This window comes from Perognathus longimembris, chromosome 27, assembly GCF_023159225.1.
Source record: "Perognathus longimembris pacificus isolate PPM17 chromosome 27, ASM2315922v1, whole genome shotgun sequence".
Lineage (NCBI taxonomy): Eukaryota > Metazoa > Chordata > Mammalia > Rodentia > Heteromyidae > Perognathus > Perognathus longimembris.
The window spans coordinates 5,979,857-6,001,946 of NC_063187.1; the positions used below are offsets into that span (position 1 = coordinate 5,979,857).

The window sequence follows — 22,090 nt, forward strand, 5'->3', positions numbered from 1 at the left end:
TAAGTCTTATATGTATTGCTAGGTATACACAGAATGACACAGAACACTGGTAAGTTCCTCCTCTTTAGCTAAGTACATCCCAGCAGGGTGGTCAGGTACCCTGATGGGTAGCAGCATGATATTATCAAGTGAGCCTCAAGACATCACAGAGGGAGACTAGGAGACCCTACACCTCACAGGAAGAAGGCTGCTATTTCATCTCCCAAGTGCTTTTACTTAGGAAAGACAGTGAACTTTGCACATGAATTGTGATGCTTCCATGAGTTCCTCATTCTAAAACAAGGCAGACATTCCCCTTAGTAACAACAACCATAAACTGAGCACAACGTTTTCATTTGGCTTGGTCCTCAGGCTTGCACTCAGGCCCTGGGCACTCTCCCCGAGCTTGTTTGCTCAGACTAACACTCTACCACTTTGAGCCACAGCACCACTTCCAGTTTTCTGGTGGTTCATTGTATACAAGACTGTCATAGACTTTCCAGCCCTAGATGACTTCGAACCATGATGCCCATATAGCAGCCTCCTGAGTAGCTAGGATTTCATGCATGAGCCAAGAAGTACCTGGCAGACATTGTGAATTTCCCAGCAGTCAAGCATGTCCTCTAATTTCGGTAAGGACAACAGTGGACTATGAACCACTTGGCAGGATCTTAAGGGCAGCTGGCATTGTCAGGATTTTAAATATAGATGCCGAAGTCACCCTTTGTAGGATTGAATCTAGGCATCATTACTAAGAATCTTGACAAGTACTTCAATGGGCAAATTATTTCATACAGAAGAATATTTGTCCCATAAGGAATTTAGTGTCTATTAGATATCAGATACCCAGGTGGGCGTCAATCCACGACAATAGTCACCAGCATTCAGTCAATTGGACTAGGAGTCTTTTATTTAGCTATGCATAGCATCTGATTGCCACGACTGGGATGGTAACAAACAGCACTGGGTGTCAGTACTGGCAAGTTATGCCAAGCAAGCACGCAGACCTACTAAAGGAGAATTTCTGTTAGTGATCACAATTCCAGTAAACTCCAGTAAACAAAGCAATCAAAGCAATACAGTTCATGGTTCTGGGTTTGACTTGTATCTACCTATTCCACTTAACCTTACTTCTTTCTCTTTATGGAACTTCCTCCTAAATGAAAACATGCAAACTGAGTGGTCTTCCTCATTTCTTTCTTTGGCAAAGGTCAAGCAGCCCTAGGTCAAGCTGCTTTGGGCTCCTATTATTAGGCTTAGGTTTGGCCTTCTCCAGGTCCCCTACTCTGCCTAATCCTGCTGCTTTTAGGGACGCAAAAGAGGGTTCTCCTACACCTTTCACTTGGTTTATACAGTTCCAACTCCTCTTTTGGGGGCCTACCAAAGCAGATATCAGGGTAGTCACAACAGTGATCATGTGAATAGCAACTGCTTAAAAAATACAGCATCATTTTTCTACAGCAACTTAGGGTCCCATGTTCACACTTCATTCCTCTATTTCCACCTGTTCCCTGTCTCGCCAGTCAGGGAAGTAACTTCATTTATGTTTGTAAAGAGCACACAAAAGTTGTTTGTACAAGAAAGCTCACAATATAAATGTGCAACCCAATTTCAGCAGTGACCTTGACATAGTGACATGTAATTGCTGGTTTCAGCAGGATCATTACTTCTGAGAAACTAAAAATTGTAACCACCATTTTGTAGTTACTAACTGCTAATTTTGCTTCTGTAAGCCACTTTGTAGTTAAGGACCTAGGTAACTCCATATTGTACTAAGACCCCATTCTGTACCTGACTGACCTTACTGTAAGCCCTACCTCCCACCCCTTGCTTTCCAGTAAAGACCTTAAAATGCCCTGAGACAGATAGTTCTCAGAAAAAACCATAAACACCCATAAGAGTGACTCAGCAGAGAAGAACAAGTTTTTTTTTTAGTTTATTTATTAATTGAACACAAATTTTTAGACATTTTGTTGTGCAAAAGGGTACAGTTACATAGTAGGGCAGTGTGTACATTTCTTGTGATATCTTACACCCTGTTTTTCTTTCCCTTCCCTAGGTCAGGTAGACATATATACAATACACAATGTATCAAGAACATATACAGGATCCACGTGGCCAAGCCCAAGAAAATTCACCTAGGGCTTTAAATGTAATGTCAATATTAGACAATATGTCTACAGTAGTCTTTTATGAATGTACATACATAGCTTATGGGCTATTGTATTCCACTGAGAGGTCAATTTTTGACCTTTATATGTTGAGTAGTTGTTTGGTTTTAGTTACATACTGTTGGGTCACTGCCCCAATCCTGTGGGAAATACAATTTGACAAGCAGTTTTTGGTTTCACAGACCTGGTCTCTACTGTCTCTCCGTCACCCTTTCTTAACAGTCATACATCAGGGAGATCATGCCCCTTTGTTTTCTGTGTTCTAGGCTTGTCTCACTCAACATTATTGTTCAACTCACTTTCCAGTAAAAACCATAAAATTCCCTGGGACAGATAGTTCTCAGAAAAGCCATAAACACCCATAAGAGTGACCCAGCAGAGAAGAACAAGTTTTGAAGTTACTCCAGAACTCCCCCACACAGGTGTGGTTTCCAGTATCTAATAAAAACCCACTTGCTACACCTCTATGGTTTAACCAATCAATTTTAAATGTGTCAGTCCCTTGATCTGAACAATGACCCTTTCCAGATGCCTTCCTGCCACCAAATGTGCCAAACATGCTCTAGAATTATTTTATAATTTTCCAGCGTTGTGTGTTGGTTTGTTAAAAGATGCTATGATGTATGCTAAGTGCCTGCCTTCACCAAAGAATGTATAAAACAGCTGAAAGCCATAGCCTCAGGGCCTCTTAGCATCACAAGATGCCGAGTGTGCAGAGGACCAAGCTTGAGGTTGCAATAAAGACTCCTTTTGCTTTTGCATTGTTGTGGGTCTCTGGTGGTCCTTGTGGGGGTCTGACATTTGAGCATAACATCCTGGGGGCTCATCTGGGATACCCCACAAGCCCACCCACACCGTAACCACGAAGTTCTGAAAAATCTGATCGGTAAGTCTGAGGCATTGCCATTTCTCTGAATCTGAATGTGAATCTGAATCTGAAACCGCAGGTTGGTCTGAATGGTCAGTATAGGGTCCTGGTGGATGCACTAAAGGGCCACCGATGGAGTCTATGGGAGACAACCCCAAGCCCCAACGTGAGCGGGTTCGTCACCTGTTGAGACACTTCTAAATTTTTGCTTGATGAACCTCCCCCCACAGTGCTGTCATCTCTGTGTTGTTTGTGACTCTGACAGTCTCTTTGCTGTCATCTCTGTGTTGTTTGTGACTCTGACTGATGAAATGGGACAGTCTGACAGTACCACCAACCAGTCTTCTTCAGCAGAAAATTATTTGCTGTGCTAAAATGTTTTCCTAAAACTATCAAGCCCTGGAAAATGTGACTGGAGAATGCTACAGTCATTCAGTAAAAGTTTTGTCCTAAAATTTGGGTGTTGCAGGAGTAAGATTGGCAAAAATACCCCTTGACACTGGAAAATGGATGGCTGATGTTTATTTTGCATGCTTTAAGATCTTTTGAATATGTATGTGAGTGTGTGTGCATGTGTGGGTGTGAACATGTTCAAGACTGTTAATATGATGTAAAATGACTGAGTTTAAGTTTGAATTCAAATGGTCATCAAGTTTGGGCATTACCAATTGCTTTAAAGTATTATTGCATTGTTTTAAAGAGTAACTATAGTTAAAAAATGTTTCTTTAATTTAAAAATCAGGGCTAAGTGTCAGAAATTTGGATGTAAAGGTTTATCATTGTTAAAAAAAAAACTGCTTGGGTTTCTCAGTCAGAGACCAATAGGAAAGGACAGGAAAAACCAAGGATGGGCTTGTGTGCTTATCCACAGGAGGGGTGATCTGGCAAAGGTGCATCTTAGCCAGTCCACGTGGTGGCACAGGCCCTGGAGGGAATCCACATGGTGGAACAGCAATAAGGGGCTGTGCATTCATGGAGGAAGAGGACAAGCTGGCTCCAAGACAGTTCATCAAGCTCTGAGGAGTAGGATGGAGATTGGCCGTTCTGTAGGACAGGTCAGTGGAGCCTTTCTTTGGTCTCTTTTGTTTTCAGGTGACCATTGGAAAGCTGGTTGCTAAAAATGAATGCCAGGAAGACACCAACTGCAGCCTGTTGCACTGTTTCTCCTGTAATGTCTCTGTGAATAAGGAAAAGAAATTATCCAAATGCAACGATGGAGACGGTTGCATTCTGGAGACTCTGTACTGTGCAGGCTGCTCCCTCAACCTGGGCTACACATACAGATACACTCCCAAGAACATAAATTACAAGCAGAACTTGTTTAGTCTCAGTGTTGAAGCCATTGAAAGTTATGCTTTAGGGTCCTCTGAAAAGCAGATGTTGCCAGAAGATAAAGAGCTTTTTAATCTTGAAAGCAGAGCTGAAATAGAGAAGTCTCTAAGCAGATGGAAGATGTCTTGCTCATGCTGCAAAGGAAGCTGTGGAAGGTGGAATCAAAGTTGGCCATTATCGATTCTAACAGATGAGCTCTTCCTCCCACCACACCACACCCACTTCTCTTTCTCTTTGTTTTTTGATATGTTTTTTTTTTGGCCCTTAAATGAGAAGCGTGGTAAAATTATCTCTGTAGTTATACTTCATGCTAAAGAGGAATTGTCACCCTCATTTAAAATTTAAAGCCATTTTATGGTATTTTTATTTTGATAAGAGGCTGCGCTGACTTTCCAAACTATTTTGTTCACTGTGTTAATATTCACTCTTTTTTACTTAAACAACAAAACACGACAATGTCACTTTTAATAAACTTTGGACAATTTTTAATAATGAATTGTAAGAAGAATGTGAACATTTTACCTGCTTATTGGGAGGTTCAGTCTTTGAGATCTAATGCTTGCCACATTCTGGAAATGCTGGTCAGTTGAATTATGGGTCAGAACTATTTGAAAACTTACACAAGAGCAAGAGATCACCCTGCAAGCCATCTGCCACAAGCCCTTTACTTCTCCAGGGAGAAGCTTGGAAGCAGATACGGAGCCTGCTCAGTGGCCCTCGAGAGCCCTGAAGGGCAACAGGTGTGTGCACAGCGTTCTCCAAGCCTCTCCATGCAGCAGCATCAAGGAGTCCTGTCCCTTTGAAGCACCTTCCAGCTGGAGAGCCCTATGGGCATCAGTGCCTAAGCAAGGCATGCTTGTCTGCCATGCTCCCTGAGGTCTCCAGCCAGTAGAGAGGAATTTTCACATGGTTGAAACCAGGACAGTGCCCCTTTGGGTCTGGCTTGTCTAGCACACAGTGGGACCTTCATCAAAGGAGTTCTGAACAGAGATTCCCTCCTGCTGTGTTCAAGCAAAGTCTCAGGGAGAAGAATCCTAGGGTCACTTTTATTAGCTCTTAGCTCTGTGACCAGGGAGCTAATCATTTTGAGCCTCTGGTTCCTCAGCTGTATTTCTTGCATCAAAGATGATGAAATAAGGTAATACATGGGACAGGAAGGGACCACAAAAAGTAAATAAGGGAAATTCAACTTGCTGATTCAGTGTAGCCAGCTGACCCCATAAAAGAAAGTAAAAGAATTCCCAAGTAAAGAGGAATCATGGGCACAAATAAATTATCTCAAATACACTACCAAAAAAACAAAAACAAAATAAAAACAACTAAATTGTTAGTGTTAAAGCAGAGGTGAGTAAAAGGCTTTGGAGATCAAGAATGCATTTCTAGATAAGAAATTTGGAAGTAAAATTGTCCTAAATGATTGTTGCAAAATCAGAAAAGGAAAATTATGGCTACCAAATTAGTTTTTAATTGCCATTCCTTTGTGTTTATAGGGTTTTTTTTGGTAACAATTTCCAGGAAGCCCACAGAGAAGGACAGGTAATTCCTACCAATTTTTCAAGATGTAACAATTTCCCTTAATGAGTTCCAGGTAAGAGCATGCTTAAAATCTACTTCTGTGTGGACCAGCTTGTTGCTTTTAATTGGAGTAAAGTGGCCTCTTGTAAGACTCATTGATCTGTAATCTGTGGAAGCCATCCTGGGCAGAGAAAGGACCTGTGAGAGAGTCTTGTCTCTCATCAGCCAGGAGTGTTCTGGAAATGGAGTTGTGTGGAGCTCAAAGTGTGAGAGTGCTAGCCTTGAGCTGGAGAGCTGATGGACAGCACTCAGGCCCTGAGTCCAAGTTCAGTGACAGCTCAAGAGAAATGCCAAAGGTGCATTTATAGAAACATGGAAAAGTCACTCCTGGGACAAAAGTGATGTAGCATCCAGAGGCAGGAAGCCACTGCTTGGATGGCAGAGATGGTGTCACATCCTAGAGTCTCTCCTGTTTGGCCTTTCAAAAGTTAATCAGACCTGGGAGCTCCTAGAAAAATAGTTCGTAGTCATGCCTTTTATTGCCCATGTGTATCTATTTTGTAACTGGACAGGAACTTGCCAGTCATCTGTGATAGTATGTAGTCAAACTAAATTTGTTAAATGAGGGTTAGTTTAAAATACCAACCCCCTGCATCTACTCAAATCCCTGACTGGCATTGAGAATATTAAGCAGATACATCTGCGCAAGAAAGAAAGTTCGTGGATCTGAGATCTTGTCCTTATTGTGATCTAAAGCCTGCAAAGATAGTTTAGGCATTGTTATGTCCTCAGTTTCCCCAGCCAGAGAGGAAAATGCTTTTACAAACCAGTGTGCTAAAAGTCTACCATGTTACATCCCAAGAAGAGGTCTGTGCAGTTGTTAAAAGGTTAGCTATTTACTCCAGTTTGGAGGAAAGTTCCTAATAACTAGTCCTGACAACCCCTTGGTAAAGTAAACCAAGGTGCTATAGGTTCCTGGCTAGGTAAGGTCGATGCCCCTGAATCAGCCTGAAGAAAATGAATGATCTCTGCCTATCAGTTCCCCCTTCAAGTTCAAGAACCCAGAGTCATTTTTCGAAAACAAATTCCTAGCCTTATTGGAAATATCTGATTACTGAATGTTATTACCCTGAAACATTATGGACTAGGGCCATTGCCTAAAGCTGTATTGAAAGCTATCCAGTGATATGCCAGCCTAGAAAACCTAGTGTGCTTAAAAAGAAACCAGGAAATTACTAGGAGATTTCACTGAAGTAAGGATTTAGGTTAATTTAGGTTTAGCTTCTCTACCCAGTCTATGCAGAAAGTTGTAAGCAACCCAGAAGAATGTGTGACATTCTACTGTAGCCACAGGGATTCACTGCTGGCTGACATCACCATGGCTCCTGCCCATTCCATTAGAGCAAGGATGAAGGACAGTCTGACAGTCATTTGGAAGAATCTCTATCCTCACCCTGAGCACCCCTACAATGGTAAAAGCAGATGGGACTCTATCACATGCAGCTGATTCCTGCTGGAAAGTGCTTTGGATCTGCTGAAACTATGATTTGGGGGGAACATTCTTGACTTGATTGGAGTTAACTAGCTCTATTAACAAAATTGGATATTGTAAGAGATTTTCAAGTAGACAATTCCATGGAACTGATGGCCTGTTGCTAAAATTGAGGAAACAAAATAGTTTCCTCTGGATAGGAAAGGGATTTGAAAAGTAAGGATTGTCAACTGTCACAGAATGCTCAAGTAAGTGGTTGATGTTATTAGCAGAATAGGGCATCAGTGGGGATAAGGAAAGATGTTAGAAAGAGAATTAGGTAAAATAAGTGATTCCCTTCTGATTACAAAAAGGAAGACAATCCCTCGAAAGGTTGTGGATGTAGAAAATGGTATCAGTATGTCTTAAAATTAGAGCTTATAAGTAAAGTTGTTATGTAGTCAAATTGGCTATAATATAAATTGGGTCAGAATAGGGGCTTCGGTGTGAAACTATGTTTTCCTGTACCTGCATCTACAAGGCTAAGGAACTTGTGTAATGTCATCTAAATGTAAACCAGAAAGAACTCATGTAAATAACTGTAACTGCTTCATTACCCCTAGGAGATGTTCTTACAAAGTACATGAAGCCTGGATTTGCTCCTCATGTGTAGTCTTAGGTAAAAGGTGCTGTTTTCATGCCAATCAATCAGAAATTATTAGGGAAAGTTTGGCATTTGGTAGAAATATAACAGAGAGCAATAAGGAGCGAACAGGTATCAGCCACTGTTCCCCTGGTCACCATAGGAAATTCTCCTGATAGCCAGACTGATAGGTTCTTTGGTTCTACTATTTTGGCCCTATCTGTTGGCCTATGACTTATCTCAATACCATCCCCTAAACATGCAAGCCATTGAAATGTACAGAGGGGACCATGATGGGCTCCCTTAGTCAACAGTAGAAGGGGGGAATGAAGAAACTTAGGAGCCGGTGCAACTGCATATTGTAGCATGGGCCTGACTAGGCCCTGAGGCTTCCTGGAACAAATGCAGAACATGTCAATGTGAATAGCCTGAAGAAAATGAAATTTAAAATAATGAAAAATAATGAAGGTCCCCAGAGAAAACTTCATTTGACCAGAGGTCAGTTAAAGTTAGAATGCTTTAGCCATTGTGGCACAAAAGTAATGTATTGAGTTGTGGCCAGTGTATTTTTTGTTCCTGAAACATGGTTAATGTGTCCCCTCAAGCGAAGGATGACTGGGGTGACACCTTTATGACCCAGTCTAGATCAAGAGATAACAGAAAGGGGCTGGGAATATGGCCTAGTGGCAAGATTGCTTGCCTCCTATACATGAGGACCTGGGTTTGATTCCTCAGCACCACATATACAGAAAATGGCCAGAAGTGACACTGTGGCTCAAGTGGCAGAGAACTAGCCATGAGCAAAAAAGAAACAAGGTGGGCTGGGGATATAGCCTAGTGGCAAGAGTGCCTGCCTCGGATACACGAGGCCCTAGGTTCGATTCCCCAGCACCACATATACAGAAAACGGCCAGAAGCGGCGCTGTGGCTCAAGTGGCAGAGTGCTAGCCTTGAGCGGGAAGAAGCGAGGGACAGTGCTCAGGCCCTGAGTCCAAGGCCCAGGACTGGCCAAAAAAAAAAAAAAAAAAGAAACAAGGGACAGTGCTCAGGCCCTGAGTTCACAGCCTAGGACTGGTCAAAAAAAAAAAAAAGAGATAACAGAAAATACCTGGAGTTGCACATGCCCCTTCTAGCTAAGAATGACTCAGGCAGGTAACAAGGTTGCAACACAACCCTGAGGTTTTGTTTAAACCAGTCATTTAGAGACCAATAAGTTAGCCAGCCGCCTTCACCAGGCCCATCCCTGCCATTGATTAGGCCAATCATTCTTAAGAATTATTCATAAATTTACATCAGTGTGACATGATTTGCTGTTTGATGATGTGACTCATGGAATGTTCCCCAAAACCCTATAAAAACTCTGCTGAATGGAAAGTTGTGGCTCTAGATGGATACCCACTGTGTTGGTCATGATTGTGATCCCAGGCTTAAGCTTGCAACAAAGACTTCATGTTATTACAGCCACTTTCCACACTTTAGTGGTCGTTGGGCACCCCAAAATCTGGGCTTAACAGAATCACCAATGTGCAGTGGATGTTATGGAAATGGTATGGGTGAAGTGACCATCTGGGTAGGATGCCCTAAAAACTTTGATTATTTGATGTACCTTTGCAAATGATTTTTGTGACTGACCGGTTCACTGTATGTCTGGGATGATATGCTCTGGTGCAATCCACTTGCATCATACCAAATAGCTTTCATATACATAAGTTTCATGACACAGATGTTGGATCTACGTTCAGGATAACTCCATCCCTGGGGCCTCACTATCTGTCATCTTGGAGGAAATCATGGCACTTGGGATGAAGAAGAGGAATCTGCAAACATGTTGTCCAACTCATGTTTTTCTCCTGCATGCAAGGCCGCAGCTGCAGAGCCCCAGGAACAGGTTTTACACATTCTTCTGGGATTCACAAGAGGCTTTGTGAAAGGTGGGCTACAAGTGCACTTCTCTGTCAATAAAAAGACACACACACACATCTATAAAAATATATATGATTTTACATATCTGACACAGTGGGCTTCACTTCCAGCCAAAATTTCATGTAGGCAGAGGCTTCAGGGATGTCCCTTTTTGTTTTTGTACTCCTTCTTCTCCTTCTTGTCCTCCCTTTTGCCTCCTTGGCTGCCACTAGCTGCTTTTCTACCATGAAGAAGCGTGTGCACATGGACGGTGATGTGATGATTGCTGCGTATTTCCCTCTCTACATCTTGACAGTACCTAGCCGTGACAATGATGCTACTCAGCATGAAAAGGAAATGCGGTAAGTATCTCATCATTGTATTTCCATTTACTGATTTGTTCTCAAAATGGGCTATGTCTGAGGGAAGTCTAGTTGCTCACAAAAATGCTCTACCCTGATCTCCCACTCCCATGCAAAACAAACACCACAGGTTCATTATTTTATTTTGCATCTTCTTTTTAGTTGTTTTCTGCTTGCTAGTAGGAGAGGACTCTGGTTTCCTTCCATGTAGCTCTTTCTTTTCCTAATGGTAAGATCTTCATTACTTTACTTCAGTCTTATCCCCCTTTTGTTTTTGTGGAACCTACCACTTGCTAGGTGATCATTGCTACTGTGTTTCCCTAGTCTATTTTTCATTTTCTTCATCTAAATCTTATTATAAAGGTGATCTCTGGAGAGGTTACACTTACCTAAGTCATGCTATGTGTCCATTTCTCTTTGAACAGTGTTACTCCCTCCTTCATATTCTCCTGCTTCATACCCTTCCAACAGCCCTCCCTCTATGTTGTAAAGTTCATTTCCACTACAGTGTCAAGTGAGGATCACGATTGAATTGGTTCATCCTTTGTCCCATTACTTCTCCTTGATTCTTTGATTCCTTTTATTAACCTAAGTTTTGGTATTTCTAGTTCTAGAGAGGTAATGCAGGTTCTATCGTCCAATATCTACCACCTTAACTTAAGTAAAGCTTGTTACATTTTTCTGTCCATATAGATCATTTTATTCAATTATTATTTCTTTTTCCATTTTAAAAATTTCATTGTAAAGATGATATTTTAGAGGGTTTACAGTTACATATCTCAGGTAATGGGTACACTCTTGAATAGTGTCACTCCATTCCTCATTCTCTCAGTTTTCCCATTCTGACTTCTCTCTCCGGAAAGCTATAAATTTTATTTCCACAATAATGTCTAATAGATACTGCTGCTAAATTGATTCACGCTATGGTATCTCTTATTGGGAATAATTAGCACAGGTTTAAGCAAGTCACAGCAGAGGATCACAAGAGCCCAATAGCTATACCCTTATGAACACATTAGATGATGCTAAGTGAATTGAACTCCATGTTATGGAAACAATTGTTATATCACAGTGGTAACTACTTTCAACGTGCCATGTGTAACTGTAGCTTCTATTATTGGTGATCTTCCTGTTTCACCTTACTCTGGTTGTACCTACTCTATCTCTTTATCTAATCTGAGTATATTGAAGCCGTGTATCCTGGTATTAGAACTAGGAAATAGAAAGGGAATACCAAATTCGAGAGACACAAGGTAAAAAAAGACAAACAACTACAAAAGAAATACTTGCAAAACTGTTTGGTGTAAAGGAACTGAACAACTCATGGGGGGGGAAGAAAAAGGGGGAGGGGGGAGAGGGAACGAGGGATGAGGTAACAAACAGTACAAGAAATGTATCCAATGCCTAAGGTATGCAACTGTTACCTCCCTGTATCTCAGTTTGATAATTTAAAAGAAGAAAAAAAAGAAGGGAAAGGGAGAAGAACAAACAGTTCAGAGAAGCAGTGCAGTTCTTTAGTTCTGTATCTGTGCTCTTGATTTAAACAAAGGTTATTTTCCTTTTATTCCTTCTTTTTCAATATTCACCTGGTTTTCAGATTCATTTGTTTCTGGTTTCCATTTATTTCTTGAAATTTATCTGCAAAAAACAATTCAGTTTACCATGCGTTAATCATGTAATTAAATTGAAAACTTTTCAGTTAGTATTTACTATTTATGGTTGATGGATAATTCATTTGAATTTCATGTTATGTGCATATATTCCTTGTTAATTTCTAGCTTTACCACAGTGTGTGTCTGCAAGGGCTCAATACACTTTCAACATTTGAAAAATCTGATTGCTTTGTGTCCCATCCCAGGATTTCTCCTGGGGAACATTAGTATGTTGATGAGAGCAGTTTTATTCAGAAGTTGGATGAAATCTTCAGTTGGTGGGTGTCAGGCTTTCCTAAACAACGGTGAAATTAAATTCTGGTGCCTCCCTCTTGATGTTGTCTCCTCCATCACTCCATAAAATTGTCAGCTTTTATTGTATTAAGGACTAGCTTAAAGTCTGCTAACCATTGTTCCTTGGTTGGATACTGTGTAAATACATACTTCAAATTGATATTTCATCTTGTATATTTTTTCCCTTCATCATGATATTACAGACATGTCACTTTTTGTTTCTTTGATGAAAGTCTCTTGGATGTGATGTGTTACATAGATACTTTTGGTTTCTTTTAGGCTTCATTTGCATGGACTGCTCTTGCTTATATTAGATCAAGGCCACTGATAGTAACCTGTCCTGTCAGCTTGAGATTTTATTCATTCAGCCACTCTAGCCCTTACTGGTCGACCTTTCTGCATTTCTTAGGACAAGCATTATTACTTTTATGCATTCTCAATCATTCAAAAGCCCCCACCCATCAATATTAGCTTTACTACATACGGTTGTCAACCTTTTCCACATGTGTTCAGTCGTGCTTTCAGGTTGCTCCCCGTATGTGTATATGCATTTAGGTTTTCTTCAATATCACTATTTTCTTCTGTTTAGAAGTTATTTAGAACATGTTAGGCTTCCACTGTAATGTTTTAGATATACATGCAGTATATGTAGAACAAACTCATTGTCTTATTTGTATTTCCATCTTGCCTCCACTGTTTCCTTTTTCAAAGAATATGTGATGATTTGAGGTTAATTTGTTTACAGTGTACACACACACATACACATACACACAATCACACACACACACACACACACACACACACACACCACTGCACATACAGACTTTACGGACTGAAAGAAAAGTACCTTAAGTCTCCTTACTCCTTTGTGTTCCTGTCTTTCCAGGATCTCAGTTTGAAAATATTGGGAACATGGTAGTTGCCATTGCATTTTACCTTGGTATTTTACCATTGTATGCGATAGTATTTATCATGGTGAACTGGGAATTTCCATGTAGAGCTTGTTCATATTTCATTTGCCATCCCCTGTGTTGAAGGTTCCTCTGTCCATAATGAGTTACTTAGAGATGACTGCATACTTTTTAGGTTGTTACATAAATAAGAATACAATTCCCTCACCAGATATTTGAGATCTTGTTTTTGTTGATATCCCTGGAAGTACTGTTCAATATGTTGGGTCTGTGAACAGAGATAGCTATACAACCTTCTTTCAATGAGACCTTGCTTCTGAAAGATTACCTTAAATTGGGCATTTGTTATCCTTGCCTGAGATTTAACCATATATCTTAGAGTGGGTGCCTCAAAATATTTTCCATGTATCTACAGCTAGTTTCTCAAAGACAAAGGTCATAGAATATTTGGTGTCTCATGTAAGTCTATCCCATAATTCATGGACAACAGGTTATGGTTGTGGTGCACTTGATAATGGAGACTAAGCAAGCTCTTTCTCAGCAGAAGTAAGTTTCTGAATCTCTCTCCAAATAAATTCCTTTCATGTCCTTTCCTAATCACATCTATAAGCAGAAGACATTACATTCACGTTTTACTCCAATGTGGCATAATGTTTTGGCATATTCATTAGCAGAAAAGCAAGAATTCAATTCACTAAAGTCATAAGTTTGGAAATACTACTTTTATATTTCTATGCTCATTACGCAGGTTTATCTTCAAGAACTACCAGTTTATTTTGGCCTTGACTTTTGCTATTGAAGAGATCAACAAAAACCCTCATCTTTTACATAACTTGACGCTGGGATTTAATTTCTGTAATTTTGATTTTGATGTTTGGAATGAATTAAGAAGTGCCATTCTTTGCTTCTTTGGGAAGTACAACACTCTCAATTACACATGTATGGGACACAGCAAGTATACAGCAGTACTTACAGGACCATCAGCAATAACATCTGCCCGGTTTGGGACATTGATGAACCTCTATAGGTTTCCACAGGTGAGAGTGGAAGGAGTAAAGTAATATATAAAAATGTCAAATTTGGTGACATTTCAGATGTTAGAGGAGAAGAGAAAGACACTGGATTGATGATCCTATGAAATTTTGTAATATAAAAAACAGAATTTGAGGTAATTGGTTATGTATAATCCCATTATTTGAAAAGGGGATGCAAAAGTTAGAGAAGAACACAGAATTATTTAAAGTTTTGCACCTTATTAGTAATTTTCTTTAAAAAATCAGTCAATGGAAAGTGACTTTAAAGTATACAGATATGTTGAGCTCTGTGTTAGTGGTTCACATCTGTAATCCTAGATACTGAGGATACTTATTTCTAATCAGCATCATGTGGGAAGTAATATCTGGTCAAGTGGTAGAGGATTAGCCTTCATGAAAAAAGCCAAAACCATTACATGAGGCCCTGAGTTCATGCCTCTGTTTTAGCACAAAACACACACACACACACACACACACACACACACACACGCACACACACACAGACCAGTATACCCATATGCAAGATATTATGTTGACATATGTCTAGTTCAGAAATAGAAAAGGGGAATGTGTTCCGTCATATGTGAAAAGTAAATCTAAATAGGATAATGCAATATAAAAAAGAACACACACGTACACATATGCGTGATTAAAGTGCATAGTATGGTATATAGATAAGTATATTTTTATAAATTTAAGTAATTCCATGGTATAACTTCTTTAATTAACTAAACATATAAAGAATTAACACAAGAAAGTAATTGAGCACATTTTGTCTGCAGGACATAGGTATTAAGGAAATTAAGAAAGGAACAGAGGAATTGGGAGTGGATAGGTGAGTAAATAGACTATAATATTCAATGTACATATGTGAAAATGCTAAGAGGAAATTCAAGGAATGGGCAGTGTTGATATAAATGTGAGGAGGTGATGGAAATTATGGCTAAGATCAAGAGGCATTGTACAAAAAAATTGATAGCTGGTACAGTGATTAAAAGCACATTTTTTCAAAAACTGAAAGAAAACTTACATTCCACCTACTTCAACTGGTTACTGTACATACTATTGACTGAGGTTATGATGCATTTAAATCATCTCAATCCTGAAACATCCAATTTTCATTCCCTTTAGCTTTCCTTTGGGCCTTTTGATCAAGTCCTGGGCGATCATTACAAGTTCCCTGCTCTCTATCAGATGGCCCGAAAGGACACATCCATGGCCACTGCCATGGTCTCCTTATTGCTTCACTTCAGATGGAACTGGGTGGGACTGTTAACCGTAGAGGACGATAATGGCTTGTGGTTTCTTTCTGAATTGAAAGAAGAGATGGCCAAGAACAGAGTCTGTGTAGACTTTGAGCTAGCACTCCCGAACAATATTCTTTTCCATAAAACAAAACTCAAGGCAGTTAATGACCAGGTTAACAAATCATCAGCAAATGTCTTCATTATATACGGTGATCATGAATTTCTACTTGTTATGCAACTGAGGATAACAAGCAAGATTTTTATCCTGAATTCACAGTGGGATTTGTCAATGAGTAGGGATTATTTCCTGTTAGGATCATCGCAGATACCTCTCATGTTTTCACACCATCACCCAGATGTTTCCGGATTCACAGAGTTTGTCAAGGCAGTGAACCCTTCCAAATACCCTGAAGACATTTTCCTTGCTGAGGTGTGGTTGGTCTCTTTTAATTGCTCTAATTCTGAGTCTGATTGTGTAACATGGGAGAACTGTGCTCACAATGCTTCCTTGGATTTGTTGCCTCGGCACGTTTTAGACATGACTTTGTCTGTGGATAGTTACAATATATATAACGCTGTGTACACTGTGGCCCATGCTCTCCATGAAATGCTTCTTCACCAAGCAGAAGTAAAACCATGGGAAACAGAAAAGGGACAGTGCCTTCTCCTGCACATGTAAGGCCTTCTATGTTGGATGACACACCCCATGAAGAAAGCCACTTCCTGCAGTTTTCTTACCATATGAAATTTAAGTATATTATGTCTTTTTCCAAAACCCAAGAAATAATATCTGTTTCAATGTATGGGAGGTCGTTTGGATATGAATTTTCATGCTCTTAACGAGAAGCAGGAGATGGGATGAACTACTAAATGGAATTTTCCATATATTTCATAAGGGATCTAGTTTTATTCTACTTTAGGTTAACATTTACCAACCCCTGACGGGCAACATTCATAGAATTAGTGATTAACGAAAACTTTAGCTGGGCAACTGAGATTCACATCATTCGTGAATATTTAGGTGGACTGGGTTTCTCATGAAAATTAATTATACCCTTGTGGACTCACCAGGATTCAGAATGATAAATTTTATTCCTCCATTAATTTTCTTCGGGGATACTTCATTAGGTGACTCTGCTATTGCTCTATTCTGAATCAGAAATTAAAAGCAATTAGGAATTTTTTTTCTTCAAGTTTTCTGTTTTCAGTTGGGATAGATTTCACCATAAGATGGTGACTCTCTTTCAGCTTCACCCTTTTCTGAAGAAAATCCAATTTCACAATCCAGCTGGAGATCAGGTGATTTTGGATGAGACAAGGAAATTGGAGGCAGAGTATGACATTGTGAACATTTGGAATTTCCCACACGGTCTTCATCTCGAGGTGAAAGTAGGAAAGTTTTCTCCATATGCTCATCAACTCTATTTATCTGAAGAAGTGATACACTGGACCATAGCATTTACAGAGGTGGGTGGGATTGAATTGTGATCATTCTAAGGGCAAAAAAACTAAGCAAAATTCACCCTTAGAATGTATATCTATTTGGATGCCACCAAGCTACTATAGTAAGTCTTAGGTACTTTGGTGGCTGAGATACAAATATTATGGATTGAAGGCATTCCTTGCAGTAACTTCTGTGAGACTCTTCATTTAAAATCAGGGCTGAATATTTAAGTCTTTTACTGCCATCTTATCTGCTCAGGAGGAAGACATCCTCAATCCTAAGATTAAAGATCTGTTTGAAGCTCGAGCTGGCAGATAAGTCTTTGGGACCACTATCTCAATTGGCAAACAAAAACCTCAGGTGGAATTGTGGATCAAGTGGTAGAGTACTAACCTTGAGCAAAACAAAAGCCCATGTCAATGCACATACCCTGATATCAAACCCCAAAACCAGGACCAAAAAAAAAAGTAATTTAACAGTCTCTAAATGTTATTTCAGAATAATGTCATAAAATATAAGTTGCATATTTTCAAAAAAATGGTGAACACTATGACAAAGTACCCAAGCAATGACTTTATGTTGTTGCAAGGTTTATTTTGCTTCCTTCTGTGGAGGTTGGTTAGTTGTCCTGCTAGTCATCATTGGTGAGAGGAATCCTTGAGAATCTGTCAGTCGATTCTCAATTAAGGCCACTGAAAACTCAGAACAAATGATGCATATGGGGATCATATAATTTATAAAGGGAAGTCTATGCTCTACCTTTGAACATGCTGTGCAAGTTTCACAGAGGGTACTCCCTTCTTGCGGTTCACAATTTCATAGGTGAGTAGGAGACAACTTGCAATGACATGCTGGCCAAGAGAACATATGTTCTCACCATTAATCTCTATTTTTAAAGCTGCCTCAATGCTCAATAGTTCAATGCACTGGATATTGAGTGTAGAGACCATAAGCTTTTTGTAATCAAGTGATTGGCAATGTATCACAGCATGCACCTCACTGACTGAATGTGTACATACAGAAGTAATATGCTTAATATTCTACTATTTTTAAAGAATAGGATTTTGGAGTATTTACCCAAGTCTAAATAGTTACTTACATACATGTGATTTTCCTCAGGATCCCCACTCTGTCTGCAGTATAAGTTGTGGTCCTGGATTCAGGAAAGCCCCTCGGGAGGGAAAGGCTGCCTGTTGCTTTGATTGTACCCCTTGCTCAGAGAATGAGATGGCTAATGGGACAGGTAAGTTCACTGCGGAGAGAGAAACTCACTGTCCAAGCATCCCCAATCCATGCAAGTCAATGCAAAAACTCTGTGTTAGTAATGAAAAATCAAATTTTTCCTTTCCTCACTTAGTAATTTAATTGCAACTTTGGTTGATACTGCTTGAAGAGAAAATCTTGGGCTTTGATTTACATATAGGATTATTTTTTCTAGTCTGTTGTTTGTATGGTTACTCAACTACTCAGTAATGTAAGCTTTACTTCTATCATATTAAGTGCAAAACCTTTCAAGGAACAAAGAATCCATTATGTTCAAAATCAACTTCCAACTGCAAAGGAAACAAAGATCTTTCAGATGTTTATTGCCTAGGGCAAAGACCCTTTCTTCGAACAGAGCAAACACTCTGGGTTGGGTTTGGCATATTAGAAGAGGGCAAGGTGTTTTACATAACATAACTTTATAGCTTGAAAGAAGCATTTGATTTTCTGTTTCCTACAGGTGAGTATCAGACACAAATACAACTGCTGAAGGGAAGGCCACAGTTCTCTTATTTTTCTTGTACAGAGACATAAAGGAATGTGCAAGCTTCACTGTCCATAATTTCTTTTTGCCAGACCTGGGGCTTGAACTCAGGGCCTTATTCCTGTGCCTGGCTCCATTTTTCTCAAGGCTAACATTCTACCACTTGAGCCACAGAGCCACCCTTGGATTTTTCTGTATATAGTGCTGAGGAACCAAACTCAGGGCTTCATTCATGCTAGGCACTCTACCACTAGGCCACATGTCTAGCCTTACTGTCCACATTTTGAATAAAGTGTTTGAGTAACATACACAATTCTGAGAATTAGGGTACAAAGAAGTGGTGCACAAAATTATTCATAGGCTATGAGAAATGACAATAAATAATATCTTATTGTCAATGCAGGTAAAACAGATGAAATCATACTAAAATATGAGAGTGTGATCAACATGATGAAGACACAAAAATAATACTTGACATGTCTGATAATAATCAGTAATATTTACAATATGCTTCTAAATATTCAAATGTCAGAATTCCCTTTATGTAGGAATTTTTGGTTGATTTTTCAGTATGGCAAACAGACTAATAGTTATTTGGTTTCCTTACCAGACATGGAGCAGTGTGTGAAGTGTCCAGATCACCAGTATGCCAACACACAGAGAAACCGGTGCCTGCTAAGAGCTGCAAGCTTCCTGGCTTATGGGGAGCCCTTGGGGATGGCCTTGGCCTGCATGGCTCTTGGTTTATCGACACTAACAGCACTTGTTCTTGGAGTCTTTGTGAAACATCACAACACTCCCATTGTCAAAGCAAATAATCAAACTATCAGCCACAGCCTGCTCATCTCCCTCATCTTCTGTTCCCTCTGTTCCTTGCTCTATATTGGCCGTCCCAACACAGTTACATGTATTCTACAGCAAACCATATTTGCAGTTGCATTCACTGTTGCTGTTTCTGCTGTCTTGGCTAAAACTGTCACTGTGATTCTAGCCTTCAAGGTCACTTCTCCATGGAGAAGGATGAGGAGGTTGCTGGTATCAGGGGCTCCTAACTTCATCATTCCCATCTGCCTCCTGATCCAGGTGACTCTCTGTGGAATCTGGCTGGGAACCTCTCCTCCCTTCATTGACACAGACACACACTCTGAACATGGCCGCCTCATCATCCTGTGTAACAAGGGCTCCCTCACTGCCTTCTACTGTGTCTTGGGATATATGGGCTCCCTTGCCCTGGCCAGCTTCACTGTGGCTTTCCAGGCCAGGAAGCTGCCTGACACCTTCAATGAAGCCAAGTTCCTGACCTTCAGCATGCTGGTGTTCTGCAGTGTGTGGCTTACCTTCCTGCCTGTCTACCACAGTGCCAAGGGCAAAGTCATGGTGGCTGTGGAGGTCTTCTCCATCTTGGCCTCCAGTGCAGGGCTCCTGGGCTGCATCTTTGTCCCCAAGTGCTACATCATCTTGATGAGGCCAGAGAGGAATTGTCTGCATGGCTTCAGGGATAAAAGACATTGAAGTAGATATTACCATTGTTAAGAATAAACTCATATGTTTGATTAGTGTATGGATTTGCTGCCCTAAGTCTACACCATTTTCCATTCCTATAGTTGTTATTATTTTGAAATTTTTACTTCAATTATTTTGGATGTATTATGTTTTACTGACATATTTTTGGTTCCTGCTATTGAATATGCATTTAATCTTTTCCCATCTCATTAGAGTCTTTTCTACTAAGTTCTAGATGAAGGGCTAGGTGTACACATAATGACACTTGACACTGGTACATTCTCTCAGCTTGGGATCATTCCATCCCAGCAAGGTGTTCAGGTACCCTGATAGGTAGCAGCATGATACTATCAAGAGGGCCTTATGAAATCACAGAGGGAGACTAGGAGACCCTTCACCTCACAGGAAGAAGGCTGCCAGTTCATCTCCAAGTGCCTTCAGTTAGGAAAGGCAGTGAACTTTGCACATGAATTTTGGTGGTTCCATTAGTTTCTCATTCTAAAACAAGGCAGACATTCCCCTTTGTAACAATGGCCATTAGCTGAGCACAACATTTTCATTTGGCTTCGTCCTCAGGCTTGCACTCAGGGCCTGGGCATGCTCCCTGAGATTGTTTGCTCAGGCTAACACCACTTTGAGCCACAGCAGCACTTCCTGTTTTCTGGTGGTTCATTGGAGACAAGAATGTCACAACTTTCCTGCCTAGCTGACTCTGAACCATGATCCTCAGATAGCAGCTTCCTGAGTAGTAGGATTTCAGACACAAGCCAAGTGGATCCAGACATTGTGATTTTCCCCTCAATCAATTGTGTCTTCAGGCTTCCTTAAGGACAAGAGGGTACTCTGAAGCACTTGGCAGCATCTTAAGTGAAGCTGGCATTGTGTGGTTTTTAAAGGTAGATACTGAAGTTAGCCTGCAAATGATTGAATCTAGGCCTCAGAGCTCAGCCTCTTGACAAGTTACTTCAATGGGCAAATTATTTCATACAGAAGAATATTTGGCCCATAGGAAGTCTAGTGTCTGTTGTATATAAGATATCCAGGTAGGCCTCAAACCCAAAACAAGAGTCATCAGTACTGTCAATTGGATTAGAAGTCTTTGGTTAACTATGCGTAGCATCTGATTGCCACCACTGGGATGGTGACAAACAGCACTGGGTCTCAGTAGGATTTGGTTTTTAGAGACAAAAATCACCTGTACCACTCACATGTGGTCTGGCAAGTTGGCCAAGCAAGCAAGCAGACATACAAAAGGAGAATTGCTGTTAGTGATCATAATTCCAGTAAACTCTGGTACAAAAAGCAACGAAAAAAATACAATTCTTGTTTCTGGGTGTGATTTGTGTCTGCCTATTTTCATCATTAACTTTAAATCTTTATCTTTCTGGAACTTCCCCCGAAAATAAGACATGCAACTGAGTGGTCATCCTCATTTCCTTCTTTTGCAAAGGTTAACCAGGCCTTGATCAAGCTGCTTTGGGCTCCTGTTTTTAGGCCTAGGTTTGCACTTCCCAAGGCCAGCTTCCATGCCTATGCCCGCTCTTGCTAGAGCTTCAAAAGGGGCTTCCTTTACACCTTTTATTTGCTTTCTTCATTTCCAATGTTATGCCCAGATTTTGGGGTTCCCAAAGTCCACCATGGACCAAAAGCCACTGTATTTACATGAGAGTCTTTATTGTAAGTTCCAGCCTGGGGTCAAGAGAGTCACAAACACAACACATCTGAATCAAGAGCACCAACCCACCATTCAGCTGGGTTTTTATAGGGTTTGGGGGAACATTCCAAGCATGACATCATGGTCACATCACGGGAAAATCACAAAACAGCATATCAACTCACAGGAAATCATTTCATATCACAGGAAACTTACAAAATAACTCCTAAGGATGATTGGCCTAATCAATGGCGGGAATGGGCCTGGTGAAGGTGAGTGGCAGGGTTATGGGGTTCAATATAATTGGTTTAGACAAATGATCTGCCTTGGGCCGCAAGGGTGTCGCCCAAATCATCCTTAG

At 40.3% G+C, this 22,090-nt stretch overlaps 2 protein-coding genes across 2 annotated transcripts in view; both read left to right on the forward strand.

Moving 5' to 3' along the window:
• The first annotated feature begins 3,150 nt into the window (after positions 1–3,150).
• LOC125342790 (vomeronasal type-2 receptor 116-like) lies at positions 3,151–20,084 on the forward strand. Its single transcript, XM_048335098.1, has 9 exons — positions 3,151–3,192; positions 4,111–4,516; positions 4,976–5,090; positions 10,115–10,243; positions 13,990–14,137; positions 15,266–16,056; positions 16,590–16,848; positions 17,945–18,068; positions 19,183–20,084. The coding sequence occupies exons 1-9, from the start codon at positions 3,151–3,153 to the stop codon at positions 20,082–20,084; spliced, it is 2,916 nt and encodes a 971-aa protein (XP_048191055.1).
• A 1,893-nt stretch (positions 20,085–21,977) lies between these two features.
• LOC125342791 (vomeronasal type-2 receptor 116-like) overlaps positions 21,978–22,090 on the forward strand; it is a 48,626-nt gene continuing 48,513 nt past the window's right edge. The window contains exon 1 of the mRNA XM_048335099.1: positions 21,978–22,001. Coding sequence (XP_048191056.1) covers positions 21,978–22,001 — 24 coding nt within the window. The remainder of the gene's footprint in view (positions 22,002–22,090) is intronic.